This window comes from Ranitomeya imitator, chromosome 3 (assembly GCF_032444005.1).
Source record: "Ranitomeya imitator isolate aRanImi1 chromosome 3, aRanImi1.pri, whole genome shotgun sequence".
In the NCBI taxonomy this organism is placed as follows: domain Eukaryota; kingdom Metazoa; phylum Chordata; class Amphibia; order Anura; family Dendrobatidae; genus Ranitomeya; species Ranitomeya imitator.
In genome coordinates, this window is record NC_091284.1 from 51,740,856 (window position 1) to 51,767,338 (window position 26,483).

The following is a 26,483-nucleotide window of genomic DNA, read 5'->3' on the forward strand; positions in this document are numbered from 1 at the left end:
CGTGTCTTCTGTACCTTTAACATTGTGGTAAAATAAGGTTATAATGTCACACAAATTCTGTAGAAAAATATTTTGCAGCCTTCATTCCCCACAACAAAGTAAAATTACTTTTGGCTTATATACCAGTCTTATCTGTCCTGTTGCTGTTATCTTTTTCATACTTTGTAACTTGCCATCCGTTCTTTTTTGCACGGATCATTCCTCTTCGTCAGCATTCTGCCAGTACTGTAAGAGCCATAACTTCCCTTCTCTCACTTCCCAGCATCCATTGTGCTTGTCATAGTCCAATGGCGTGCCTGTCCTCAATGGAAAGCCCTCCATTCTGGAATGCCTGTATGCAATTTGACAAACAGTAGAGTAAGAGCAGGGAGACCCGCACACACTTCCTGTAGAGGGGCAAAGACCCACTCACTTCCTGTAGAGAAGCCGAGACTCTCCCCCACTTCTTGTAGAAAGGCAAAGGCCCGCTTTAACTTCCTATAGAGACACAGGTCAGATCCACCTTTCTGTTGAGACATGGGCTCTCCCTAACTTCCTGTAGAGAGAGAGAGAGAGACCCACACAGGCCCTCTCTAACTTCCTGTAGAGAGACCCACATAGGCCCTCCCTAACTTCCTGTAGAGAGACCCACATAGGCCCTCCCTAACTTCCTGTAGAGAGACCCACATAGGCCCTCCCTAACTTCCTGTAGAGAGAGACACATAGGCCCTCCCTAACTTCCTGTAGAGAGAGAGACCCACAGGCCCTCCCTAACTTCCTGTAGAGAGACACAGGCCCTCCCTAACTTCCTGTAGAGAGAGGCACAGGCCCTCCCTAATTTCCTGTAGAGAGAGGCACAGGCCCTCCCTAATTTCCTGTAGAGAGAGGCACAGGCCCTCCCTAATTTCCTTTAGAGAGAGGCACAGGCCCTCCCTAATTTCCTGTAGAGAGAGGCACAGGCCCTCCCTAATTTCCTGTAGAGAGAGGCACAGGCCCTCCCTAATTTCCTGTAGAGAGCACAGGCCCTCCCTAATTTTCTGTAGAGAGACCCACAGGCCCTCCCTAATTTCCTGTAGAGAGGCACAGGCCCTCCCTAATTTCCTGTAGAGAGAGGCACAGGCCCTCCCTAATTTCCTGTAGAGAGAGGCACAGGCCCTCCCTAATTTCCTGTAGAGAGAGGCACAGGCCCTCCCTAATTTCCTGTAGAGAGAGGCACAGGCCCTCCCTAATTTCCTGTAGGGAGAGGCACAGGCCCTCCCTAATTTCCTGTAGAGAGAGGCACAGGCCCTCCCTAATTTCCTGTAGAGAGAGGCACAGGCCCTCCCTAACTTCCTGTAGAGAGAGACACATAGGCCCTCCCTAACTTCCTGTAGAGAGAGAGACCCACAGGCCCTCCCTAACTTCCTGTAGAGAGACACAGGCCCTCCCTAACTTCCTGTAGAGAGAGGCACAGGCCCTCCCTAATTTCCTGTAGAGAGAGGCACAGGCCCTCCCTAATTTCCTGTAGAGAGAGGCACAGGCCCTCCCTAATTTCCTGTAGAGAGAGGCACAGGCCCTCCCTAATTTCCTGTAGAGAGAGGCACAGGCCCTCCCTAATTTCCTGTAGAGAGAGGCACAGGCCCTCCCTAATTTCCTGTAGAGAGCACAGGCCCTCCCTAATTTTCTGTAGAGAGACCCACAGGCCCTCCCTAATTTCCTGTAGAGAGGCACAGGCCCTCCCTAATTTCCTGTAGAGAGAGGCACAGGCCCTCCCTAATTTCCTGTAGAGAGAGGCACAGGCCCTCCCTAATTTCCTGTAGAGAGAGGCACAGGCCCTCCCTAATTTCCTGTAGAGAGAGGCACAGGCCCTCCCTAATTTCCTGTAGAGAGCACAGGCCCTCCCTAATTTTCTGTAGAGAGACCCACAGGCCCTCCCTAATTTCCTGTAGAGAGGCACAGGCCCTCCCTAATTTCCTGTAGAGAGAGGCACAGGCCCTCCCTAATTTCCTGTAGAGAGAGGCACAGGCCCTCCCTAATTTCCTGTAGAGAGAGGCACAGGCCCTCCCTAATTTCCTGTAGAGAGAGGCACAGGCCCTCCCTAATTTCCTGTAGAGAGAGGCACAGGCCCTCCCTAATTTCCTGTAGAGAGAGGCACAGGCCCTCCCTAATTTCCTGTAGAGAGAGGCACAGGCCCTCCCTAATTTCCTGTAGAGAGAGGCACAGGCCCTCCCTAATTTTCTGTAGAGAGAGGCACAGGCCCTCCCTAATTTCCTGTAGAGAGAAGCACAGGCCCTCCCTAACTTTCTGTAGAGAGACGCACAGGCCCTCCCTAACTTTCTGTAGAGAGACGCACAGGCCCTCCCTAATTTCCTGTAGAGAGAGGCACAGACCCTCCCTAATTTCCTGTAGAGAGAGGCACAGGCCCTCCCTAATTTCCTGTAGAGAGAGGCACAGGCCCTCCCTAATTTCCTGTAGAGAGAGGCACAGGCCCTCCCTAATTTCCTGTAGAGAGAGGCACAGGCCCTCCCTAACTTCCTGTAGAGAGAGACACACAGGCCCTCTTTAACTTCCTGTAGAGAATGAAACACAGGCCCTCCCTAGCTTCCTGTAGAGAGAGAAACGGGCCCTTCTGGCCATACAGCATACAGGACGTAGGAGCGCCGCTCTCTCCTCCCAGGGCTTCACGCCTTTCTCATCAGCAAGACGCAGGTGCGCCGCTGTTTTTCCCCATTACGGCTTTACCCTACATCGGATTTCCCTTTTGGCCGTATTTTCTACCCAAACACCTACAAGACGCAGACGCACTGCCGTTTTTCACAACTAAGGCTATTTCCATATACGGATCCCTCTCTAGGCTATCTGTATGGTCCCACCACCAACAAGACGCAGATGCGCCGTTAGTATTTCATATTAAGGCTATATCCATAAACAATTTATCTTGTGGGCCGTATTCACCATCAGCTTATCAACAAAACACTGTCGTACCGCTGTCTTTTTTCTTTAAGGTTGCACCGAAAGACGTACCATTCACTAGGCTACATTCGTTAGGAAGTAATACCTGCCCCTGGATACCACAGGGACAACGCCTTTTCTATTATTTTCTACTTGTACCTGGATTTAGTGCGACCCTAGATTAAGACCCGGGAGGGTCGAAACGTCAACCATTCTGAGTCGCATACACAATTTGTATCAATTGCCTTGTATTTTGATCCGATGTTATTTCTTTGAATAAATTAGCAAATTTCAAAAAATTACATTTCTGTTCTAAGATATTCCACATAGGGAGTGCGGTGGATTTCATATTATATTGACATTAGACCCTATGGTCTGTCGCACCAGCACCCCGACTCGATATAGAGTGCAGGCCAATACCTATATTTATATTTATATCGATGTGTATAGGCTGTTGACATCCCAGGTAATCAAAAGGGAAGTAGGGGATATGGGGCCTAAAGATCTAATGACCTGAATAAAGTCATTAGTGTCCAGCAAGAAAGAGCGGGTGGTTTGGCGTAAGAATTTTCTCCAGTACCATTGATAAAGGTGACAGGACCGAATCGGTCAGGGATACAATAGGCCGGCCAGGTGGTTTGACTAGTCTTTTATGTATTTTAGGCAAAACATAAAATATAGGGGTAATGGGATCCCTTTTGATGAGGAAATCTCTCATTTTACTATCAATGGTGCCTGCTTGAAAGTGGAAGTCTACGATAGGTGCGATTTTTTTTTTTTTGGACCAACTGGTTCAGAGGGTTATGTGGTATTACTTTGTACACCGTAGTGTCCCCTAGTTGTCTAAACACCTCCTCAAGATAGTCAGTCCTATCCATAACTACCGTCGCCCCACCCTTGTCTGCTGGTTTGATTATCAAAGATTTATCCGATGAAAGTTGCTCCAGTGAGAGTCTCTCTGAGTGTGTGAGATTGGTGTGAAACTGGAACTTCCCCCGATCCATCTCCCGAGTCAATGTGTGGATGTCTCTCTCGACAAGGGAAACAAAGGTTTCCACTGGTGGATTGGACCGTGGTGGCATGTATGAGCTATGAGTCCGTAGCCCCAGATCACGGAGTTCAAGTAACATATGTATTCCAGTACTCCAAAAACTGTTTCTGATGAAGGTCTTTTGATTAGACCGAAAACGTTTAATTTTTTAACTGGATGCACTAAATAAACGAATTGTTCACTTCTTATCTTGCAAAAAGATCTCCAAGTAATTTATTGCTTATATTTGACGGGTTGGATACCTAACTTGTGCACCTCCAAGAAGCCAAGAGTGCCGTGCTTACTATTGCTTCCTGTAGAGAGGCACAGGCCCTCCCTAACTTCCTGTAGAGAGACACAGGCCCTCCCTAACTTCCTGTAGAGACACGGGCCCTCCCTAACTTCCTGTAGAGAGACACAGCCCTCCCTAATTTCCTGTAGAGAGACACAGGCCTTCCCTAACTTCCTGTAGAGAGACACGGGCCCTCCCTAACTTCCTGTAGAGAGAGACAGGCCCTCCCTAATTTCCTGTAGAGACACAGGCCCTCCCTAACTTCCTGTAGAGAGACACGGGCCCTCCCTAACTTCCTGTAGAGAGACACAGGCCCTCCCTAACTTGCTGTAGAGAGAGACACAGGCCCACCCCAACTTCCTGTAGACACAGTCCCTTCCTGTAGAGAGACACAGGCCCTCCCTAACTTCCTGTAGAGAGACACAGGCCCTCCCTAACTTCCTGTAGAGAGACACTGGCCCTCCCTAACTTCCTGTAGAGAGACACAGGCCCTCCCTAACTTCCTGTAGAGAGACACTGGCCCTCCCTAACTTCCTGTAGAGAGACACAGGCCCTCCCTAACTTGCTGTAGAGAGAGACACAGGCCCACCCCAACTTCCTGTAGACACAGTCCCTTCCTGTAGAGAGACACAGGCCCTCCCTAACTTCCTGTAGAGAGACACAGGCCCTCCCTAACTTCCTGTAGAGAGACACTGGCCCTCCCTAACTTCCTGTAGAGAGACACAGGCCCTCCCTAACTTCCTGTAGAGAGACACTGGCCCTCCCTAACTTCCTGTAGAGAGAGACAGGCCCTCCCTAACTTGCTGTAGAGAGAGACACAGGCCCACCCCAACTTCCTGTAGACACAGTCCCTTCCTGTAGAGAGACACAGGCCCTCCCTAACTTCCTGTAGAGGCACAGACCCTCCCTAACTTCCTGTAGAGGCACAGACCCTCCCTAACTTCCTGTACAGACACAGGCCCTCCCTAACTTCCTGTAGGGAGAGACACAGGCCCACCCCAACTTCCATAGACACAGTCCCTTTCTTCCTGTAGAAAGTCCGAGACCCACCCCAACCTCCTGTAATCCATATTGGTGTCTCTGCTGCTAGACATGGATCACACTTGACAAACAATGATCCATAAGTTGCACAAAATGGAAATGCCCCGTGGTCGGCTCTTTGAAATGGTTTTTAAGGGTAAGGCATTGATTTGCATTTTGTCTATTTATCACATTCTTTATAATTAGATCAACGTATTTAATGACATTTTCTGCCCAATTATGTTATATTGTCAAACTTGTGACTTTTCCAGCCACCGGCATTGCACCACTGTTAATGTGCAAGAGAAATTGGCCAATGGTACCTTTACTGTTCTTGGTAATGCCGCAAATCCCAGCCCGACTGTAGATCTATTATAAACTCCCAGCGCCATAGTGATATATGATGATGTTAGTTGAGGTATTGGATAAATTGTCAGGCTGCGATTTGTGGCTTAATATGGACACTGATGTCTTCTTCTATCTCGCATCCAACTTACTCTTCAACCAGCTACAATCTGGCTTTCGTCCCCGCTGTTCTACTAAGTAACCAATAACCTGCCAATAATCAATATTATTGTGTTTTTCATTGTAGACTGTCGTCTGCCTTTGACACAGTCAACTACTTCCTCCTACTGAAAATCCTTTCTCCTGTTGGCTTCACAGACTTGGCCCTATTCCTCGATCTTCTCATGCCTCAATAACCACACATTTAGTGCCTTCTCATTTTTCTGACCGTGTCTCTCAACGCTTTGTGCTGGACCAGTACGCATCTCAATATAAATATTTTCCCTGGACACCTCATAAAGCCCTCACCTATATGCTCATGACACATCAGATCTGCCTCTCTGCCTTGATGTCACCTATCTGCTGTCCAGAATCTGAGTGGCATATCTTCCTCCTTCTCATCACGCTTTCTAAAACTCAATGTGGACATAACCAAACTCGTCATCTTCCCCTGTCCTGCTGAACCCCCCACCAGACCTAGCAATCACAATAAATTACTTTATACTTTCCCCAGTATCACATCCAAGCCGTTACCACCTCCTGTCTCTTCCAACTCAAGAATATTTCCAAAATCTGTCCATTCCCTCCTCCCCGGAGTCAACAATATTGTTAGTATATGCCCTCAACATTTCACATATTGAATACTGCAAGATCCTCCTCTGTGGCCTCTCATCGAACACTCTTGCACCACTCCAGTCTATCATTAACTCTGCTTCCCTATTAATCCACCTCTTCACTCTATTCTTTTCCACCTTTCCCCTCTGCTAATCCTTTCACTGGCTATTAATTACTCAAAGAATAGAGTATAAATGACTGGCAATGATATACACGGCCGACCATAATGTGTCTACTCTATTCTATTCTCCAAATTCATCCTCACTAGTGATGAGCGAATATACTCATTACTCGAGATTTCTCGAGCATGCTCGGGGGTCCTCAGAGTATTTTTTTTAGTGCTCGGAGATTTAGTTTTTCTTGCCACAGCTGAATGATTTACATCTGTTAGCCAGCATAAGTACATGTGGGGGTTGCCTGGTTGCTAGGGAATCCCCACATGTACTTATGCTGGCTAACAGATGTAAATCATTCAGCTGCAGCAAGAAAAACTAAATCTCCGAGCACTAAAAAATACTCGGAGGACCCCCGAGCATGCTCGAGAAATCTCGAGTAACAAGTATATTCGCTCATCACTAGTGAGGAAGAATTTGGAGAATTCCATTCTCTTCAGAAAAGCCTACAGCCGGCTATGACCTCACTACCGCTGGTGATCTTCCAATCCCTCAAGAGTGAATGCCCGCCTGTTGCCTGGCTCCATGGAGATGTTCAGGGAAGCCAGGTTGTGACCCTCGGGTCATCTGGCCTTATACCTGGATGGACGGTCATCCACTGATGGTTTCTTGTACTTGTTAATATTTCATATATGTGTTACATGTATGTAAACATGTACGGCACTCTGGAATTAATGATGTCTTAAGGGAATCTGTCAGGAATATCAACCCCTACCGCTTCCCAAACCACATATACGGTAAGTATATGCTAGGCAGCAACGGAGGGCACCACTCCAAAAACAAGGATCACCTGTAGTATGCTATATCCAATGGGGACATCAAACACTAAGAAGAAAAAATAGCATACTAATACCAAGGATCACTCATAAATAAAACAATGAATCTTTATTGACATACAAATACACTCCAAAGATAAAAACATTAAAAACCATAACGGGTATAAAGAACATGAGCGCCCATAGTAAGGCTGCTGATCACCCCCCTTAGTGTAAACACCACTCCCTGTGTCTTCCCAGCAACAAAATATTGTTCAAAGATTTAAATTGTAAGTCATACCTAGTAGATACCGTGCTTGGAACAACTGCCCCTGTCTCGCCCACCGAATAGGGTAGATGCAGGACTTAATAACTGTGCTGTTGGATGTAAACAAGACAGGTAGTTGCCACCTATACACATCAGATTATCGCACCAGTCAGATAAATGTACGAACACAGAAATAGAGGATTCTAACACCTGGATGTAAATTCCAGGTGTAGAATGATAAATAGATGCACGGATTATTAAAGGTTGCCATTGAACACCTCCAGCTAGCCAAGCCACTCAAATAAATGTGTAGATATGCAGAAATCAATTAGAAAATATTAGCTCCTAGATGTATCCACTGCACAATCTATCTCAAAAGGGTACCGTTTGCAGAAAATTCATAAATAACAACTGTGTAATGACCCATGGAAATAAATCATACTACCTCTACCCATGAATGCGCCTAATGTGTGCAATGCAAGCCCTTGAGGCACTTGAAAACAAGTCAATTAGCTGGAAAGAGACGACGAGGAGGGGGAGAGCAAAAGGTGCCCGACGCGTGTCGCCAGTAAACTGGCTTCTTCAGGGGCCGTCATATATAAGTATATGGGCACAGGTCTTGGAAATGTAAATCCATCTACACTTTTATGTCTTATACCTGTTGCTGTGTTCCCAAGTAATTAGATTTTTAATTCATATGCAAAAGACTTAAGCGCTTTGGACTTGACAGCACCAGCCTCTTTAGCTCCTTAAGTGTTCAGTCACACCCAGAACACTTGTGTGCATATAAATTGCTGATTATCTGGAAATGCAGCAACAGATAGAAGATATAAAGGTGTCAATGGATTTCCATTTCTAAGACCTCCATGCCCATATGAGTGGTTTGGGAAGAAAAAGGGATTGGTCTTACTGACCGATTCCCTTTACAATTTTTAATAGTAACAATAAAAGACAAGCTCGCTACAGCCGCCTGAGCGAGGCCTATCGATGGTTAAACATAGAAGGGCAAAGTCAGCCAAACCTGACAATTTTTGGGGAGTACTGGCTGTGGAGACACAGCATTGTATCTTAACCAGATGTACATTTTTAGCAAACCAAAAATAATAAGCTGTTATCAGTATGTTGGCTTTCGAATTTAAGCATTTCTTTCTGGCTGGTCAAGAAAACAGACTTTTTGTGTAAGCCTGTAATATTGACTTCTATTGTGCGCTTATCCTTGATGACTTGTCATGTTTACTGATACGCTAATTAATCATTCTCTAGGCTAGGTAGTTTGTTGATTTTTAAAACAGAGGAGGGAAAATTATGCAAATAGATTAAATAATCAAGTAATGCGATTTGATCTCATCTCCATTCTTACCCTTTATGTCAATACTGAATGAAGGACACTTGTTAAGTATAAAAATAGGTTACATGCCTCGGTATAGACAGAGAGAGACAGCCAGAGATTCTGCCAAGACATCCAAACATCCAGGGGATCCAACAGGACTGCTGCCAATTCATCATGACTCCATCACGAGGGATACGGATCTGTCATTCTACAGGAAACAACCTAGGTTGGAAGAATGCAGATCTGCTCCATTGACCATCGCTGAATCTTGGATATGTTTGGAGAAAGCCATGATGGGGACCCGCTGGTTGCCTGGCTCCATGGAGATGTGTGGAAGAGCCAGGTTTTGACCCTCAGGTCAACTGGCCTTGTACCTGAATTCCTACGCTTGTCGTTACCTCCTCTGTGTGCAAGTGTTTGGTGGTACGATCCCTGGTCCTCGCTATTTCGGCTAGTTACTGTGGCACCCTGCGACCCCTGATTCTCCACAATGGCTAGGTGTCTTATCTCTCCCAACAGTTGATGTTAGGGGAATGAGGGATAATGGATGACATGTGTGATATTCAGGCCTCCTGAGAGATCGTGCTCATCTGACCACTATTGAAGGTGTTTGGGTGCCTAAATACAGTCTTCAGTCGGAGTATGGCGTCTCCCACAAATGCAGGTGAGCTTCACACTGTCTACATTTTGGTTCTGTGGCTATGCTAATGGTTGAAGAAGGGGTTAAAGCTGAGAAGTTATTTTTGAGAGTTACCACATGGGAATCCAGCCTAAATAAAGAAGCCTGTGGTGTCTTCCTCCAGTAACCTTCCCCCCTATCGGCAGTTTCTTGTATGTGAGCCTGGCGTCTTCATGATTCAGTCTTGCATGTCTGTTCTTTGATCAACATTATGTGAAGTGCGGCCCAGCAGGAGTGGGAGCCCCGGAGCTCGCGTGTTACATATTCCTGCTCATTTATGTGTCGCCGAAGAGAAAGATAAAGAGAAGCAAAATGTATAAACTGCCGTATAAGAGCTGTGTTCCTGATATGAAGCGGTCTCCTGTCAGCACCGGCTACGCCAGGCAGGCACACTAATAACATAAATGTCCTTCCCCACGTAGCCCCCACATAAAGTGAACACTGCTTTTTGTGCACATACCTATTATGCCCATTCTCATCCTCTGAAACAATTCTCTCTTTTTGATTGGGCGGTTACTCTTCATTAGCATTCTGACAGCACTATAGGTGTTGGAACGTCCTTTTCCTGCACTTCCCAGCATGTATTGCTGCGGCCTACCTGAACTAAAATCCTGCCTTTCTGTTCTGCCAGTATACATTACTACAAACGAAACGGCAGGAGCAGAAACACCTACTGTTTTGCCATCTCTGCTGCTGGAAATGGATTATATTTCACATCGGGCAGGGAAAAGGTGAGAAAGAAGAGAACCCCCCCAGTGGCCGGTACTTTTGGAGTGATTTTCTGGGGGGGGGGGGGGGGGGAAGACTAACTTTGTGTTTTAGATCTATGGGATGCACATGGACGTTTTCCACAGGAGCACAATTCAGAGTGTAATTGTAGTTTTTATGTCCTAAATCAATAACTAACATGAAAATATGTAACTGTATAATAGCTTTTATTATAGAAATATGCTTCTTTCTCCTCCTGAATAGATCTTTCACTCTCAATTCATGGTAAAATCTTGGTGAAGACAGGGTTTATCGTTAACGAGATGACAATTGGTGCTTGTAATACTCTATGCAGAGAGGAGGAGGACACATATTCTGCTGCAACGTCTGAAACCACAGTTACATTTCTCCATAGAACTTTATGAGCACCAACTGTCATATCCTATCTCTGCAATGAGAAAATCTGGATTCACGGAAGACAGAATTTACACTTGAATTGAGAATTTTGAGAAACATCAATCCAGGTAAAAAAAAGGATTTCTCTAATAAGACTTATTGCAAAGTTTCTTATTTTTACATGTACTATTAATTTATGGAAAAAACAGAGCTAGAACAGTTATTCTTTAAAGTTGCCATTTCCTTTCAAGAGGATGCTTGTGGCATACTGTACAATGTAAACCCGGAAGGGTAGGTATGGGTAAGTGTGGAGACCCAGCATTGTATCTTAATTAGCCTGACGACTATTTTAGCAAGCCATGAAGAATAGACTGTTTATCTATATGTTGACTTTTGAATTTATGTGGTGAAGAAAACAGACTTTTGCTTAGGCAAGCCTGTAATATTGATATTTGATATGACTTATCATGACTAGTGATGTTTACTGATATGCTAATTATGCATTGTGTAGGACAGATGGTTTGGTGACTTTGAAAACATTTGAGGCAAAACTATGGTAATAGATTAAATAATCAAGTAATGCTACTTGATCTTATCTCCATTCTTACCCTTTATGTCAATACTGAATGATTGACACTTGTTGAGTATAAAAAGAGGTTATATGCCTCTATAGAGACAGAGACAGCCAGAGATTCAGCCAAGACTTACAAACATCCAGGGACTCTGCAGGACTGCAGCCAATACAGCATGGCTCCATCACGAGGGACACAGGAGGATGCTTGCTTGGGGACTTAGGCTCCGGTTGGAAGAATACAGATCTGCTTCATTGACCATCGATGAACCATGGATACGTTTGGAGAAAGCAGGATTGGCACCAGAGGCACCTGCATCCATGTAGATGTTTGGAGAAGCCAGGTTGTGACCCTCGGGTCAACTGGCTTTGTACCTCAATGGACTGTCATCTTCCTAAGCTTGTCGTTACCTCTTTTCTGCGTGCGTGTCACGGGTGGGGTAGTTGACCCTGGAAGCTCTGAAGTGACAGCTGCCATTATCCCGGGGAGTCAGCAGAAGGGTGAGACTCTGTAATGGGCACCATCTTGGGGTATTTTGCTGGGACCGTTCTATGTGTTGTTTGCCAGTTTTGTTTTTCAATGAAGTACTGCCACACTGTTTTACCCTCACCGTGTGTTGTCTGAGTAGCGTAATGCCCACGTTAAAAGGAGTGGCTTGACGATCCATGGTTCATGCGGTTTCGGATAGCGACTCAGCACGAGAAAAAAAAACATCACAGCATGATGCGGTTTGCAGCGCAGATCGCATAATTCACACCCATTCAAGTCTTTGGCTGGGTGAAAACTAGTGATGAGCAAGCGTGCTACCCATTCGAGTGAGCATCGGGGTGCTCGGGTATGCATTGAGTATTGCTGATGCTAGTCACTAGTGGTAGCCATTGCACTGCACTTGGATGACATCTGAGTGCAATCTGATTTCTGCTGACTCACAGAAAGGAGGAGATGAAGAAATTGTGTTCTTCGTTTTCTCATCCAAGAGAATCGGATCACACTAAGCTGACATTAATCAAACTCGGACAAGAGTTTGGTCGCAATGTCTTTACCATAGTCGATAGGATTTTCTGTCACGAGAGAATATACGCTCGTGTGACCCTGGCCATGAAGTGTTTTACGGCCTCCGGCAGTCAATTCTGCCTTTCACATGTAAGCACTAGTTTTATCACTATTGATGGGGGCTTACATTGGTTATCCCGGAACCATTTACTGTTAGTTTTCCGCCATTGTGCCAGTTTAATTATCAGCGTTAATGAAGGCAAAATGCCCCCAAACACCACATATGGGGCATTTCATCATCTACATTGAGTTTGTATGTTCACGCTATGTTCCCGTGGGTTTCTTCGTGGTTCTCCGGTTTCCTCCCACACTCCAAAGACATAATTATAGGGAATTTGGCTTGTGAGCACCAGTGGGGACAGTGATGATCATGTCTGTAAAGAGCTGCGGGATATGATGGCGCTACATAAGCAATGTACCTATTTCCCCCCAAAATACCCCCAATTATTGTGTATGCACAGAACCTGTGAATGTCTATAAGAATATCTGTTTGGGAGTTTCTGATAATCTGGCATCAGTGTGATCCGAGATATGTTGGATTATCAAAGTTTGTAAAATATGCATTGCTACAGATGACCATTACTATATTATCTCTGCACACATGGGAGCGAGTTGATGACCCCGTGCCACGTATAATGGATGTAACGGCTGCTCATAGTATTGTGGTCGCTGCTCTTTAATCCTGTAAGCAGTGAGGCCACAGCTGGAAGTACAGGCTCCTTTCTGCCGCAGCTTAGTATATGGCTTACATTAGCATAGAGCATGATACTGTACTTCATCTTCTTAGGAGCCCTATTCATATGTAGTTCTTATGTGATGACCCCAGAGATTCGTGGGCTCTAGCCAGAGAGGATGGTGTAAAAGATATCTAATAAAATCCTTCTGGTATTTTCCTCTACTAGTTTCCATGTAATAAAAAGCCTTTCCCTATAAATGAAATGAAAATAGAGGAGCAAGAGAAACCGACTGCAAACTAATATGTCTATAGAAATGCACAGAGCACGAGGAACTAACGAGGAGAATTGGAGCTGCTAACAGAGGAAAAGAGAAAGGATGTCCTAGCCATCACTGAAACTTGGGATGATACATGTGATTGGAATACAAACCTTGCAATCTACAACTTATTTTAGACTTGGGTATACTATTGGATCACAGACTGCACATGAGTCAACTGTGTGATGCAGCAGCAAAAAACGCAAACGCAATTCTAGGATGTATAAGAGAAGCATAGAGTCTAGATCACGTGAAATAATTATCCCCTTCTACTCCTCATTGGTCATGGTCTCATCTGGAATACTGTGTCCAGACATTTAAAGGGAAGCTGTCGCCTCAAATTGGCGGTATATTAAAATGAGTTTTTACTGGTCCGATGGGCGGCGTTTCCTCTTCATTTATCCACCCCGTCCGTCCCTGTTTTCCGTAGTATATTAGTGAATTACAGTATGTGTGCACCATAGTTGTAGTTTAATATCCCGCCAATTTAAGATGACAGCTTCCCTTTAAAAAAAAAAAAAAATCGAAAAACAATAAATTCATATGAGAGCTACCAGGATGGTGAGCGGACTGCAAAGCATATCCTACGAGGAACAGTTAAATGTTTAGTTTGCAAAAAATAAGGCTAAGAGGAGCTTAATAGCTGTCTGCAAATATCTGAGGGGCTGTCACAGTGTTTCGGGATCATCCTTATTCTCATTTGCACATGGAAACCCAACAAGAAATGAAACTGAAAGGGAGAAGATACAGATTAGATATTGGAAAAAACTTTTTAACAGTGAAGGGTGTTCAATGAGTAGAACAGGCTGCCACGAGAGGTGTGAGTTCTCCATCAATGGAAGTCAAACGGAGGCTGGACAGACATCTGTGTGATATGGTTTAGTGAATCCTGCATTGAGCAGGGGGTTGGAGACGATGATCCTGGAGGTCCCTTCCAACTCTACCATTCTATGACTCTATGAAAAGAAAAAATGATGTACAGTGGAGGAAATAATTATTTGATCCCTTGCTGATTTTGTATGTAGGCCCACTGACAAAGATATGAACAGCCTAAAATTTTAAGGGTAGTTTAATTTTAAAATTGAGAGAATATCAAAAATAAAATCCAGAAAATCACATTTTATAAACTTATATAAATGTATTTGCATTTTGCAGTGAGAAATAAGTTTTGATGCCCTACCAACCATTAAGAGTTCTGGCTCCTACAGACCAGTTAGACGATCCTAATCAACTTGTTACCTGCATTAAAGACAGCTGTCTTACATAGTCACCTTTATAAAAGACTCCTGTCCGCAAACTCAATTAATCAGTCAGACTCTAACCTCTACAACATGGGTAAGACCAAAGAGCTTTATAAGGATGTCAGGGACAAGATCATAGACCTGCACAAAGCTGGAATGGGCTACAAAACCTTAAGTAAGTCCCTGGGTGAGAAGGAGACAACTGTTGGTGCAATAGTAAGAAAATGGAAGAAATATAAAATGACTGTAAATTGACATTGATCTGGGGCACCATGCAAAATCTCACCTCGTGGGGTATCCTTGATCATGAGGAAGGTGAGAGATCAGCGTAAAACTACATGGGGGGGAACTTGTTAATGATCTCAAGGCAGCTGGGACCACAGTCACCAAGAAAACCATTGGTAACATATTACGCCGTAAAGGTTTAATCCTGCAGTGCCCGCAAGGTCCCCCTGCTCAAGAAGGCACATGTGCAGCCTGTCTGAAGTTTGCCAATGAACTGGATGATTTTGTGAGTGATTGGGAGAAGGTGCTGTGGGCAGATGAGACAAAAATTGATCTCTTTGGCAATAACTCAACTCGCCGTGTTTGGAGGAAGAGAAATGCTGCCTATGACCCAAAGAACACCATCCCCACTGTTGAGCATGGAGGTGGAAACATTATGTTTTGGGGGTGTTTCTCCGCTATGGGCACAGGACTACCGCATCAATGGGAGAATGAGTGGAGCCATGTATCGTAAAATCCTGAGTGACAACCTCCTTCCCTCCGCCAGGACATTAAAAATGGGTCGTGGCTGGGTTTTCCACCAAGACAATGCCCCAAAACATACAAGGCAACAAAGGAGTGGCTTAAAAAGAAGCACATTAAGGTCATGGAGTGGCCTAGCCAGTCTCCAGACCTTAATCCCATAGAAAACTTATGAAGGGAGGTGAAGCTCCGAGTTGCCAAGCGACAGCCTCAAAATGTTAATGATGAGATGATCTGCAAAGAGGAGTGGACCAAAATTCCTCCTGACATGTGCGCAAACCTCATCATCAACTACAAAAAACGTCTGACTGCTCTGCTTGCCAACAAGGGTTTTGCCACCAAATATTAAGTCTAGTTTGCCAGAGGGATCAAATACTTACTTCTCACTGCAAAATGCAAATAAATGTATATAATTTATACAATGTGATTTTCTGGATTTTATTTTTGATATTGTATCTCTCAATGTTAAAATTAACCTACCCTTAAAATTATAGACTGTTCATGTCCTTGTCAGTGGACAAACTTACAAAATCAGCAAGGGATCAAATACTTCTTTCCCCCACTGTGTATATATATATATATATACAGTGGGGCAAAAAAGTATTTAGTCAGTCAACAATAGTGCAAGTTCCACCACTTAAAAAGATGAGAGGCGTCTGTAATTTACATCATAGGTAGACGTCAACTACGGGAGACAAACTGAGAAAAAAAAATCCAGAAAATCACATTGTCTGTTTTTTTAACATTTTATTTGCATATTATGGTGGAAAATAAGTATTTGGTCAGAAACAAAATTTCATCTCAATACTTTGTAATATATCCTTTGTTGGCAATGACAGAGGTCAAACGTTTTCTGTAAGTCTTCACAAGGTTGCCACACACTGTTGTTGGTATGTTGGCCCATTCCTCCATGCAGATCTCCTCTAGAGCAGTGATGTTTTTGGCTTTTCGCTTGGCAACATGGACTTTCAACTCCCTCCAAAGGTTTTCTATAGGGTTGAGATCTGGAGACTGGCTAGGCCACTCCAGGACCTTGAAATGCTTCTTACGAAGCCACTCCTTCGTTGCCCTGGCGGTGTGCTTTGGATCATTGTCATGTTGAAAGACCCAGCCACGTTTCATCTTCAATGCCCTTGCTGATGGAAGGAGGTTTGCACTCAAAATCTCACGATACATGGCCCCATTCATTCTTTCATGTACCCGGATCAGTCGTCCTGACCCCTTTGCAGAGAAACAGCCCCAAAGCATGATGTTTCCACCACCATGCTTTACAGTAGGTATGGTGTTTGATGGATGCAACTCAGTATTCTTTTTCCTCCAAACACGACAAGTTGTGTTTCTACCAAACAGTTCTAGTTTGGTTTCATCAGACCATAGGACATTCTCCCAAAACTCCTCTGGATCATCCAAATGCTGTCTAGCAAACTTCAGACGGGCCCGGACATGTACTGGCTTAAGCAGTGGGACACGTCTGGCACTGCAGGATCTGAGTCCATGGTGGCGTAGTGTGTTACTTATGGTAGGCCTTGTTACATTGGTCCCAGCTCTCTGCAGTTCATTCACTAGGTCCCCCGCGTGGTTCTGGGATTTTTGCTCACCGTTCTTGTGATCATTCTGACCCCACGGGGTGGGATTTTGCGTGCAGCCCCAGATCAAGGGAGATTATCAGTGGTCTTGTATGTCTTCCATTTTCTAATTATTGCTCCCACTGTTGATTTCTTCACTCCAAGCTGGTTGGCTATTGCAGATTCAGTCTTCCCAGCCTGGTGCAGGGCTACAATTTTGTTTCTGGTGTCCTTTGACAGCTCTTTGGTCTTCACCATAGTGGAGTTTGGAGTCAGACTGTTTGAGGGTGTGCACAGGTGTCTTTTTATACTGATAACAAGTTTAAACAGGTGCCATTACTACAGGTAATGAGTGGAGGAAAGAGGAGACTCTTAAAGAAGAAGTTACAGGTCTGTGAGAGCCAGAAATCTTGATTGTTTGTTTCTGACCAAATACTTATTTTCCACCATAATATGCAATTAAAATGTTAAAAAAACAGACAATGTGATTTTCTGGATTTTTTTTTCTCAGTTTGTCTCCCATAGTTGAGGTCTACCTATGATGTAAATTACAGACGCCTCTCATCTTTTTAAGTGGTGGAACTTGCACTATTGCTGACTGACTAAATACTTTTTTGCCCCACTGTATATATATATATATATATATATATATATATATATATATATATATATATATATATATATATATATATATATATATATATATATATATATATATACACTGCTCACAAAAAGTTAGGGATATTTGACTTTCGGGTGAAATTTATGGAAAACGTAAAAAATTCACGCTACAATGATTTATCATGAAAGTAGGGCATGTAAGTAGAACCATGCAATGGTGAATTCCTCATCCTCAAACAACTTATTTAACCCCTTAAAGACCAGGGGTATTTCCGATTTTTTTTTTTGCTTCCCTTTTATACTTTTTTTTACTTTATTAATATTTTTAAAAACATTTTTTTTTTACTTACTTCAATAGTCCCCATGGGAGACTAGAAGCTGTGATCATCCGATCGCTTGTGCTGCATAGATCAGGGCTGCAGTCCTGCTCTATGTAGCAGAATGCTCACTTGCTATGAGCACCGACCACTGGGTGGCGCTCATAGCTATCCAGCTATGACAATCACAGGGGTCTCTTGCTAACCCCGGGTTGTCATGCCGACCCATCCACTGACAATGAGGAGGACGGTTTAATACCAATTCTAATTAAACCCTGCAAATTATTGGTCAATTAATGGATCAAACACCTGTTGTGAATTTTGCCATTAAGCCCCTTGCTAGCAAACAGCAAGTTGTGCAAAAAGTACATTGTTGTCTGGTGACTTTTATGTTGTGTTTGGTGCAGAAGTGTTACTGTACTGTGTAATAATTAGATCCTGTTTCCTCAGGTACAAGCTGCTGATGCTGGAAGAGAAGGCAGCCCAACATCCCGAGGGGAAGGTGACTGTACACAGGTGGGTATTTCTCTCAATCTCCATGGCTATATAGAGTCTGATGACTGTTCAAACCAAGCACAGGCACTCGGTGCACCATGGCGTGGCCAAACAGTTCAGTGCTCCGTCCCACTTACTTTCCATCTATTCCTCCCCTCTCTGGCTCCCGGGAGTCATCAGTGTGGTGAAAATCAAGTACCTGGGAGGGTGAACATAACTGCTTGGCACCTGTGCTTGGTTTGATCAGTCATTTTGTGGTGACAGACTCCCTTGTAAAGTTTTTTCTTTTTTTTCTTTAAACCATCAAGCTTTCATTAATATAGTAACCTGAAAAATACTAACATAAGCAATGTCCTCCTACTCCTCTGTCCGAGTCCTGCACTGGTCTCTGGACGCCCCCAGTCCTTGCTGTACAGCCATGTGATTGCCTGCAGCGGTCACATGGCCATCTAGCTGGAGCAGAGGAAAGTGGGAGCTGCTATGGATGAGACACAGTGAAGGATGGCTATAGGGGTCCTTGGTCATCTTTATAGATAATTGACCGTTCATAAATGGGGCGGGAGACATTTAACCACTGCAGCCAATGAATAGATGGAAGTGCAGAGGCCGGTGGGGCACCCAGCACAGATGCCTGGAGTGTGTATTATTCCTTTATTTTTTTACACCATTCTGGGCAGATTTTTATTATAAAATATGCATAAAGCGAATGGCCAGACCCCTTTTCCGACATGACGACCATAGAGGGCTGCTTCTTCATACCTAGATCACAATCTTGGCTTATAAGTCGTAGTCCCCCTTTATTAGAAGGACCATGATGGGAATCTTCCCTGACTAATCGTATATCTCTGCCGTGTTCCAGATTTGGTGACTTTGTGGATCTCAGTGAAGGCCCCCATATTCCCAGGACCGGGTTTTGTATGCAGTACGAGGTGACGGCCGTTCACCCCCTGTCCACCATCTCCTCGGAATATATCCGACGCTTCCAGGGTCTCTCCTTACCCAGACACTTGATGGTAAGAGCACACAAGATTCACATGGGGAAATTATACGTGTCGTGTAGACTGACCAAGAATGGGTTCTTCTCCGAAGCTCCAAAATCCTGGGATCATCATCCGCAACCTCAGGGGTCGAGTCTTCTGTAGCCACTGATGTAACATGATCTCTCCTCGAAATATCAAAATATGAATAGGGCCTCCCTCCAAATTGTCCCCTAAATCAAGATGGCGGTGTGGAAAAAGGAGTTGGAACATCAGTGGCTGAACCTTTTGTTCTCAGGGGAGCGAAGTCGCCGCCAAAAGTGTTTAACAGTGACTTTCTCCTCTGTCGATAAGGCAGTGATGCTCGGCTGAACCGAGAGCTCGTGTGTCTGGTATGTTATCTCGCGTACGACCATAGCTTATGTATGGTAGGTGGTGGTCTTCTAATAATCCCAAGATCAGAGCTCCCAGTTTCTCAAGTGAATAGAGCGGCATTTCATGTGTGTGACTACCTCTCCGGTCACTACCTTGGGTCTGGAGGACCAGTATGGTTCACGTGCCACCACGAATTACCATAGTGTACATGTGTGTGATCTTCATTCACTATCCATCTACTACGTCCGTAATCTGTGGCTGCTGAACAAGAGCCGTAAGAACCGCCTCTCACATGATGGCGGCATCCGCGGCTCTTCTGCAGATTAGGCGGCTAATCAAAAGAAGAGCCGCGATTGCTGGAAGGTAGGAGCCATTCTCGAGGCTCTACTCCGGCAGTCACATGGTCCTGCGAATCAATTTGTATGTAGGTGGGCGGCCATATAGAAATTGTCTGTCATCCTAATTACAATAAGAAGAGCAGCTCCGCAGCTCAAACTGCTGCTCTACCAAGTAAAGTTCTGAGCGTGCGTGTGCGAGAGATCTCCAGTATTTCCACACTTGTTCAGTATGTTTCTTTCCCCCATTTTATTTGTTTTCTTAGCTCTTGCCAGGAGTACAGTACAATCAGTCTTGTATTGTGCGGACGGTAGCGTGTCCTTTATGTTAGCATAATTACAAAGGAGGCTTGTTTGCGGACCCTTCAGATAACCCCGAGTGGTCCGGCTTCTGCTTCTCCATTCTTGCTGAGTGTTAAATAATAATTGCAGTTGAACAAGGGTCTATAATAGCGCTCTTGTTTTTCTTCCCTTTTTCCCTTTCTTCTCCGGTTAATAAGCTACAAGAGGCTCTGAATTATTAAATCGCATTTAACCCCGTGAAAGGCGATTTCTGTTCTGCGTCCTTAGTCGGCTCCTGCTGAGCGCGGCCGCACGTTGTGCTGGGAAGGGAGGATTGTGGTGCTGCAGAGCCTGGTAGAAAAGTGCCGGGACCTGGGAATAAAAACCTGCTCGTGTATATGTGGTGGAGATCGTATTATGTAGCCGTGAGACCCATAGACCTGACGTATACCAGTGCCCACCTATATATCATAGATCTGACATATACCAGTGCCCCCTATATATCATAGACCTGACATATACCAGTGCCCACCTATATATCATAGATCTGACATATACCAGTGCCCCCTATATATCATAGACCTGACATATACCAGTGCCCACCTATATATCATAGACCTGACATAGAACAGTGCCCACCTATATATCATAGACCTGACGTATACCAGTGCCCGCCTATATATCATAGACCTGACGTATACCAGTGCCCCCTATATATTATAGACCTGACATATACCAGTGCCCACCTATATATCATAGACCTGACATATACCAGTGCCCCTATATATTATAGACCTGACAAATGCCAGTGCCCACCTATATATTATAGACCTGACATATACCAGTGCCCACCTATATATCATATACCTGACATATACCAGTGCCCACCTATATATTATAGACCTGACAAATACCAGTGCCCACCTATATATTATAGACCTGACATAGAACAGTGCCCACCTATATATCATAGACCTGACAAATACCAGTGCCCACCTATATATTATAGACCTGACAAATACCAGTGCCCACCTATATATCATAGACCTGACATATACCAGTGCCCACCTATATATCATAGACCTGACATAGAACAGTGCCCACCTATATATCATAGACCTGACAAATACCAGTGCCCACCTATATATTATAGACCTGACAAATACCAGTGCCCACCTATATATTATAGACCTGACATAGAACAGTGCCCACCTATATATCATAGACCTGACAAATACCAGTGCCCACCTATATATCATAGACCTGACATATACCAGTGCCCACCTATATATCATAGACCTGACAAATACCAGTGCCCACCTATATATCATAGACCTGACAAATACCAGTGCCCACCTATATATCATAGACCTGACAAATACCAGTGCCCACCTATATATCATAGATCTGACAAATACCAGTGCCCGCCTATATATCATAGATCTGACAAATACCAGTGCCCGCCTATATATTATAGACCTGACGTATACCAGTGCTCCCTATATATTATAGACCTGACATATACCAGTGCCCACCTATATATCATAGATCTGACAAATACCAGTGCTCCCTATATATTATAGACCTGACATATACCAGTGCCCCCTATATATCATAGACCTGACGTATACCAGTGCCCCCTATATATCATAGACCTGACATATACCAGTGCCCCTATATATTATAGACCTGACATATATACTAGTGCCCCCTATATATCATAGATCTGACATATACCAGTGCCCACCTATATATCATAGACCTGACATATACCAGTGCCCGCCTATATATTATAGACCTGACATAGACCAGTGCCTACCTATATATTCTATACCTGACACATACCAGTGCCCCTATATATTATAGACATGACATATACCAGTGCCCACCTATATATTATAGACCTGACATAGACCAGTGCCCACCTATATATTATAGACCTGACATATACCAGTGCCCCTATATATTATAGACATGACATAGACCAGTGCCCACCTATATATTATAGACCTGACGTATACCAGTGCCCCCTATATATCATAGACCTGACATATACCAGTGCCCCCTATATATTATAGACATGACATATATACTAGTGCCCCCTATATATCATAGACCTGACATATACCAGTGCCCCCTATATATTATAGACATGACATATATACTAGTGCCCCCTATATATCATAGACCTGACATATACCAGTGCCCCCTATATATTATAGACCTGACATATATACTAGTGCCCCCTATATATCATAGACCTGACATATATACTAGTGCCCCCTATATATCATAGACCTGACATATACCAGTGCCCACCTATATATTATAGACCTGACATATACCGGTGCCCCCTATATATTATAGACCTGACATATATACTAGTGCCCCCTATATATCATAGACCTGACATATATACTAGTGCCCCCTATATATCATAGACCTGACATATACCAGTGCCCACCTATATATTATAGACCTGACATATATACCAGTTCCTCTATATATTATAGACATGACATATACCAGTGCCCCTATATATTAGACATGACATATACCAGTGCCCCTATATATTAGACATGACATATACCAGTGTCCCCTATATATTATAGACCTGACACATACCAGTGCCCCCTATATATTATAGATATGACATATACCAGTGCCCCCTATATATTATAGACATGACATATACCAGTGCCCCCTATATATTATAGACATGACATATACCAGTGCCCACCTATATATTATAGACCTGACACATACCAGTGCCCCCTATATATTATAGACCTGACATACACCAGTGTCCCCTATATATTATAGACATGACACATACCAGTGCCCCCTATATATTATAGACCTGACATATACCAGTGTCCCCTATATATTATAGACCTGACACATACCAGTGCCCCCTATATATTATAGATATGACATATACCAGTGCCCCCTATATATTATAGACCTGACACATACCAGTGCCCACCTATATATTATAGACCTGACACATACCAGTGCCCCCTATATATTATAGACCTGACACATACCAGTGCCCCTATATATTATAGACCTGACACATACCAGTGCCCCTATATATTATAGACCTGACACATACCAGTGCCCCTATATATTATAGATATGACATATACCAGTGCCCCCTATATATTATAGACCTGACATATACCAGTGCCCCCTATATATTATAGACCTGACACATACCAGTGCCCCTATATATTATAGACCTGACACATACCAGTGCCCCTATATATTATAGACCTGACACATACCAGTGCCCCCTATATATTATAGACCTGACATATACCAGTGCCCCCTATATATTATAGACCTGACATATACCAGTGTCCCCTATATATTATAGACCTGACACATACCAGTGCCCCTATATATTATAGATATGACATATACCAGTGTCCCCTATATATTATAGACATGACACATACCAGTGCCCACCTATATATTATAGACATGACATATACCAGTGCCCCCTATATATTATAGACCTGACATATACCAGTGTCCCCTATATATTATAGACCTGACACATACCAGTGCCCCCTATATATTATAGATATGACACATACCAGTGCCCACCTATATATTATAGACCTGACACATACCAGTGCCCCCTATATATTATAGACCTGACACATACCAGTGCCCCTATATATTATAGACCTGACACATACCAGTGCCCACCTATATATTATAGACATGACACATACCAGTGCCCACCTATATATTATAGACATGACATATACCAGTGCCCACCTATATATTATAGACCTGACACATACCAGTGCCCCCTATATATTATAGATATGACACATTCCAGTGCCCACCCATATACAGTCATGGCCAAAAGTATTGACACCCCTGCAATTCTGTCAGATAATACTCATTTTCTTCCTGAAAATGATTGCAATCACAAATTATTTGGCATTATTATCTTCATTTAATTTGTCTTAAATGAAAAAACACAAAAGAGAATGATGCAAAACATTGATCATTTCACACAAAACTCCAAGAATGGGCCAGACAAAAGTATTGGCACCCTCAGCCTAATACTTGGTTGCACAACCTTTAGCCAAAATAACTGCGACCAACTGCTTCCGGTAACCATCAATGAGTTTTGGCAAACTGCTCCAGGTCCCTGATATTTGAAGGGTGCCTTCTCCAAACTGCCATTTTTAGATCTCTCCACAGGTGTTCTATGGGATTCAGGTCTGGACTCATTGCCGGCCACCTTAGAAGTCTCCAGTGCTTTCTCTCAAACCATTTTCTAGTGCTTTTTGAAGTGTGTTTTGGGTCATTGTCCTGCTGGAAGATCCATGACCTCTGAGGGAGACCCTGCTTTCTCACACTGGGCCCTACATTATGCTGCAAAATATGTTGGTAGTCTTCAGACTTCATAATGCCATGCACACGGTCAAGCAGTCCAGTGCCAGAGGCAGCAAAGCCACCCCAAAACATCAGGGAACCTCCGCCATGTTTGACTGTAGGGACCGTGTTCTTTTCTTTGAATGCCTCTTTTTTTCTCCTGTAAACTCTATGTTGATGCCTTTGCCCAAAAAGCTCTACTTTTGTCTCATCTGACCAGAGAACAATCTTCCAAAACGTTTTAGGCTTTTTCAGGTAAGTTTTGGCAAACTCCAGCCTGGTTTTTTTATGTCTCGGGGTAAGAAGTGGGGTCTTCCTGGGTCTCCTACCATACAGCCCCTTTTCATTCAGACGCCGACGGATAATACGGGTTGACACTGTTGTACCCTCGGACTGCAGGGCCGCTTGAACTTGTGTGGATGTTAGTCGGGGTTCTTTATCCAACATCCGCACAATCTTGCGTTGAAATCTCTTGTCAATTTTTCTTTTCCGTCCACATCTAGGGAGGTTAGCCACAGTGCCATGGGCTTTAAACTTCTTGGTGACACTGCGCACAGTAGACACAGGAACATTCAGGTCTCTGGAGATGGACTTGTAGCCTTGAGATTGCTCATGCTTCCTCACAATTTGGTTTCTCAAGTCCTCAGACAGTTCTTTGGTCTTCTTTCTTTTCTCCATGCTCAATGTTGTACACACAAGGACACAGGACAGAGGTTGAGTCAACTTTAATCCATGTCAACTGGCTGCAAGTGTGATTTAGTTATTGCCAACACCTGTTAGGTGCCACAGGTAAGTTACAGGTGCTGTTAATTACACTAATTAGAGAAGCATCACATGATTTTTCGAACAGTGCCAATACTTTTGTCCACCCCCTTTTTTATGTTTGGTGTGGAATTATATTCAATTTGGCTTTAGGACAATTCTTTTTGTGTTTTTTTATTTAAGACAAATTAAATGAAGATAATAATAACAAAGAATTTGTGTTTGCAATCATTTTCTGGAAGAAACTGAGTATTATCTGACAAATTGCAGGGGTGTCAATACTTTTGGCCATGACTGTATTATCATAGACATGACATATACCAGTGCCCACCTATATATCATAGACCTGACATATACCAGTGCCCCCTATATATTATAGACATGACACATACCAGTGCCCCTATATATTATAGACATGACATATACCAGTGCCCCCTATATATCATAGACCTGATATATACCAGTGCCCTTTATATATTATAGACATGACACATACCAGTGCCCACCATATACCTACTCACAGTGCATGGACCCCTGACCGCCAGTCTCTATAGAACCGTAAAGGAGCATATCAGCCCCAGTACACATGAGGCGGAGGGTTACAGCTTTGCATTGGCATTTGTTGCTCGCTTGGATAATACTGTGACTAATTGTCGCATTTTTGCCACAGGCTCATCACACCGTGTGGAAAAAATTACGATGGAGAGCCCAGAAACTGGTAAGATGGCGCAAGCGGCAATAAAATCCTCTGAAAACGCACCAGAACCAGTGACTTGTTTGTTGTGCCAGGATTAATGAAATAAACTATCAGAGAGAGAAATTAGAGGGGATAAGAGCGGCCATAAAGCGGCTACCGGACGGCGGCCCGGCCTTTTACTGCTTTGTGTTACTGGCGATGCAGGAGGATCGTTCCTCAGGTTTATTACCCCGGAATGTAAAACGCGACAGTTTGTAGTAAAAGAACATCTAAAATCTCCTCTGCTACCGAAAATCACAGGAGCGGAATGGCGCCAGGTGATTATTACTCAAAATTCTGCTTTCTACGATATTAGAAACATTTCTATTGTCCC

General features: G+C 43.8%; 1 protein-coding gene across 2 annotated transcripts in view; it reads left to right on the forward strand.

The window, feature by feature from the left end:
• MRPL39 (mitochondrial ribosomal protein L39) overlaps nt 1-26,483 on the forward strand; it is a 121,694-nt gene that overhangs the window by 83,442 nt on the left and 11,769 nt on the right. Inside the window, exons 7-10 of one of the 2 annotated variants that reach the window (XR_011319761.1) lie at nt 18,240-18,305; nt 19,144-19,297; nt 25,351-25,440; nt 26,084-26,131. Coding sequence is in view for 1 of the 2 variants with exons in the window: in XM_069760879.1 (XP_069616980.1) it covers nt 18,240-18,305; nt 19,144-19,297; nt 26,084-26,131 (268 nt within the window). In the remaining variant the exon portion in view is untranslated. The remainder of the gene's footprint in view (nt 1-18,239; nt 18,306-19,143; nt 19,298-25,350; nt 25,441-26,083; nt 26,132-26,483) is intronic. The other variant, XM_069760879.1, reaches the window with a different exon arrangement.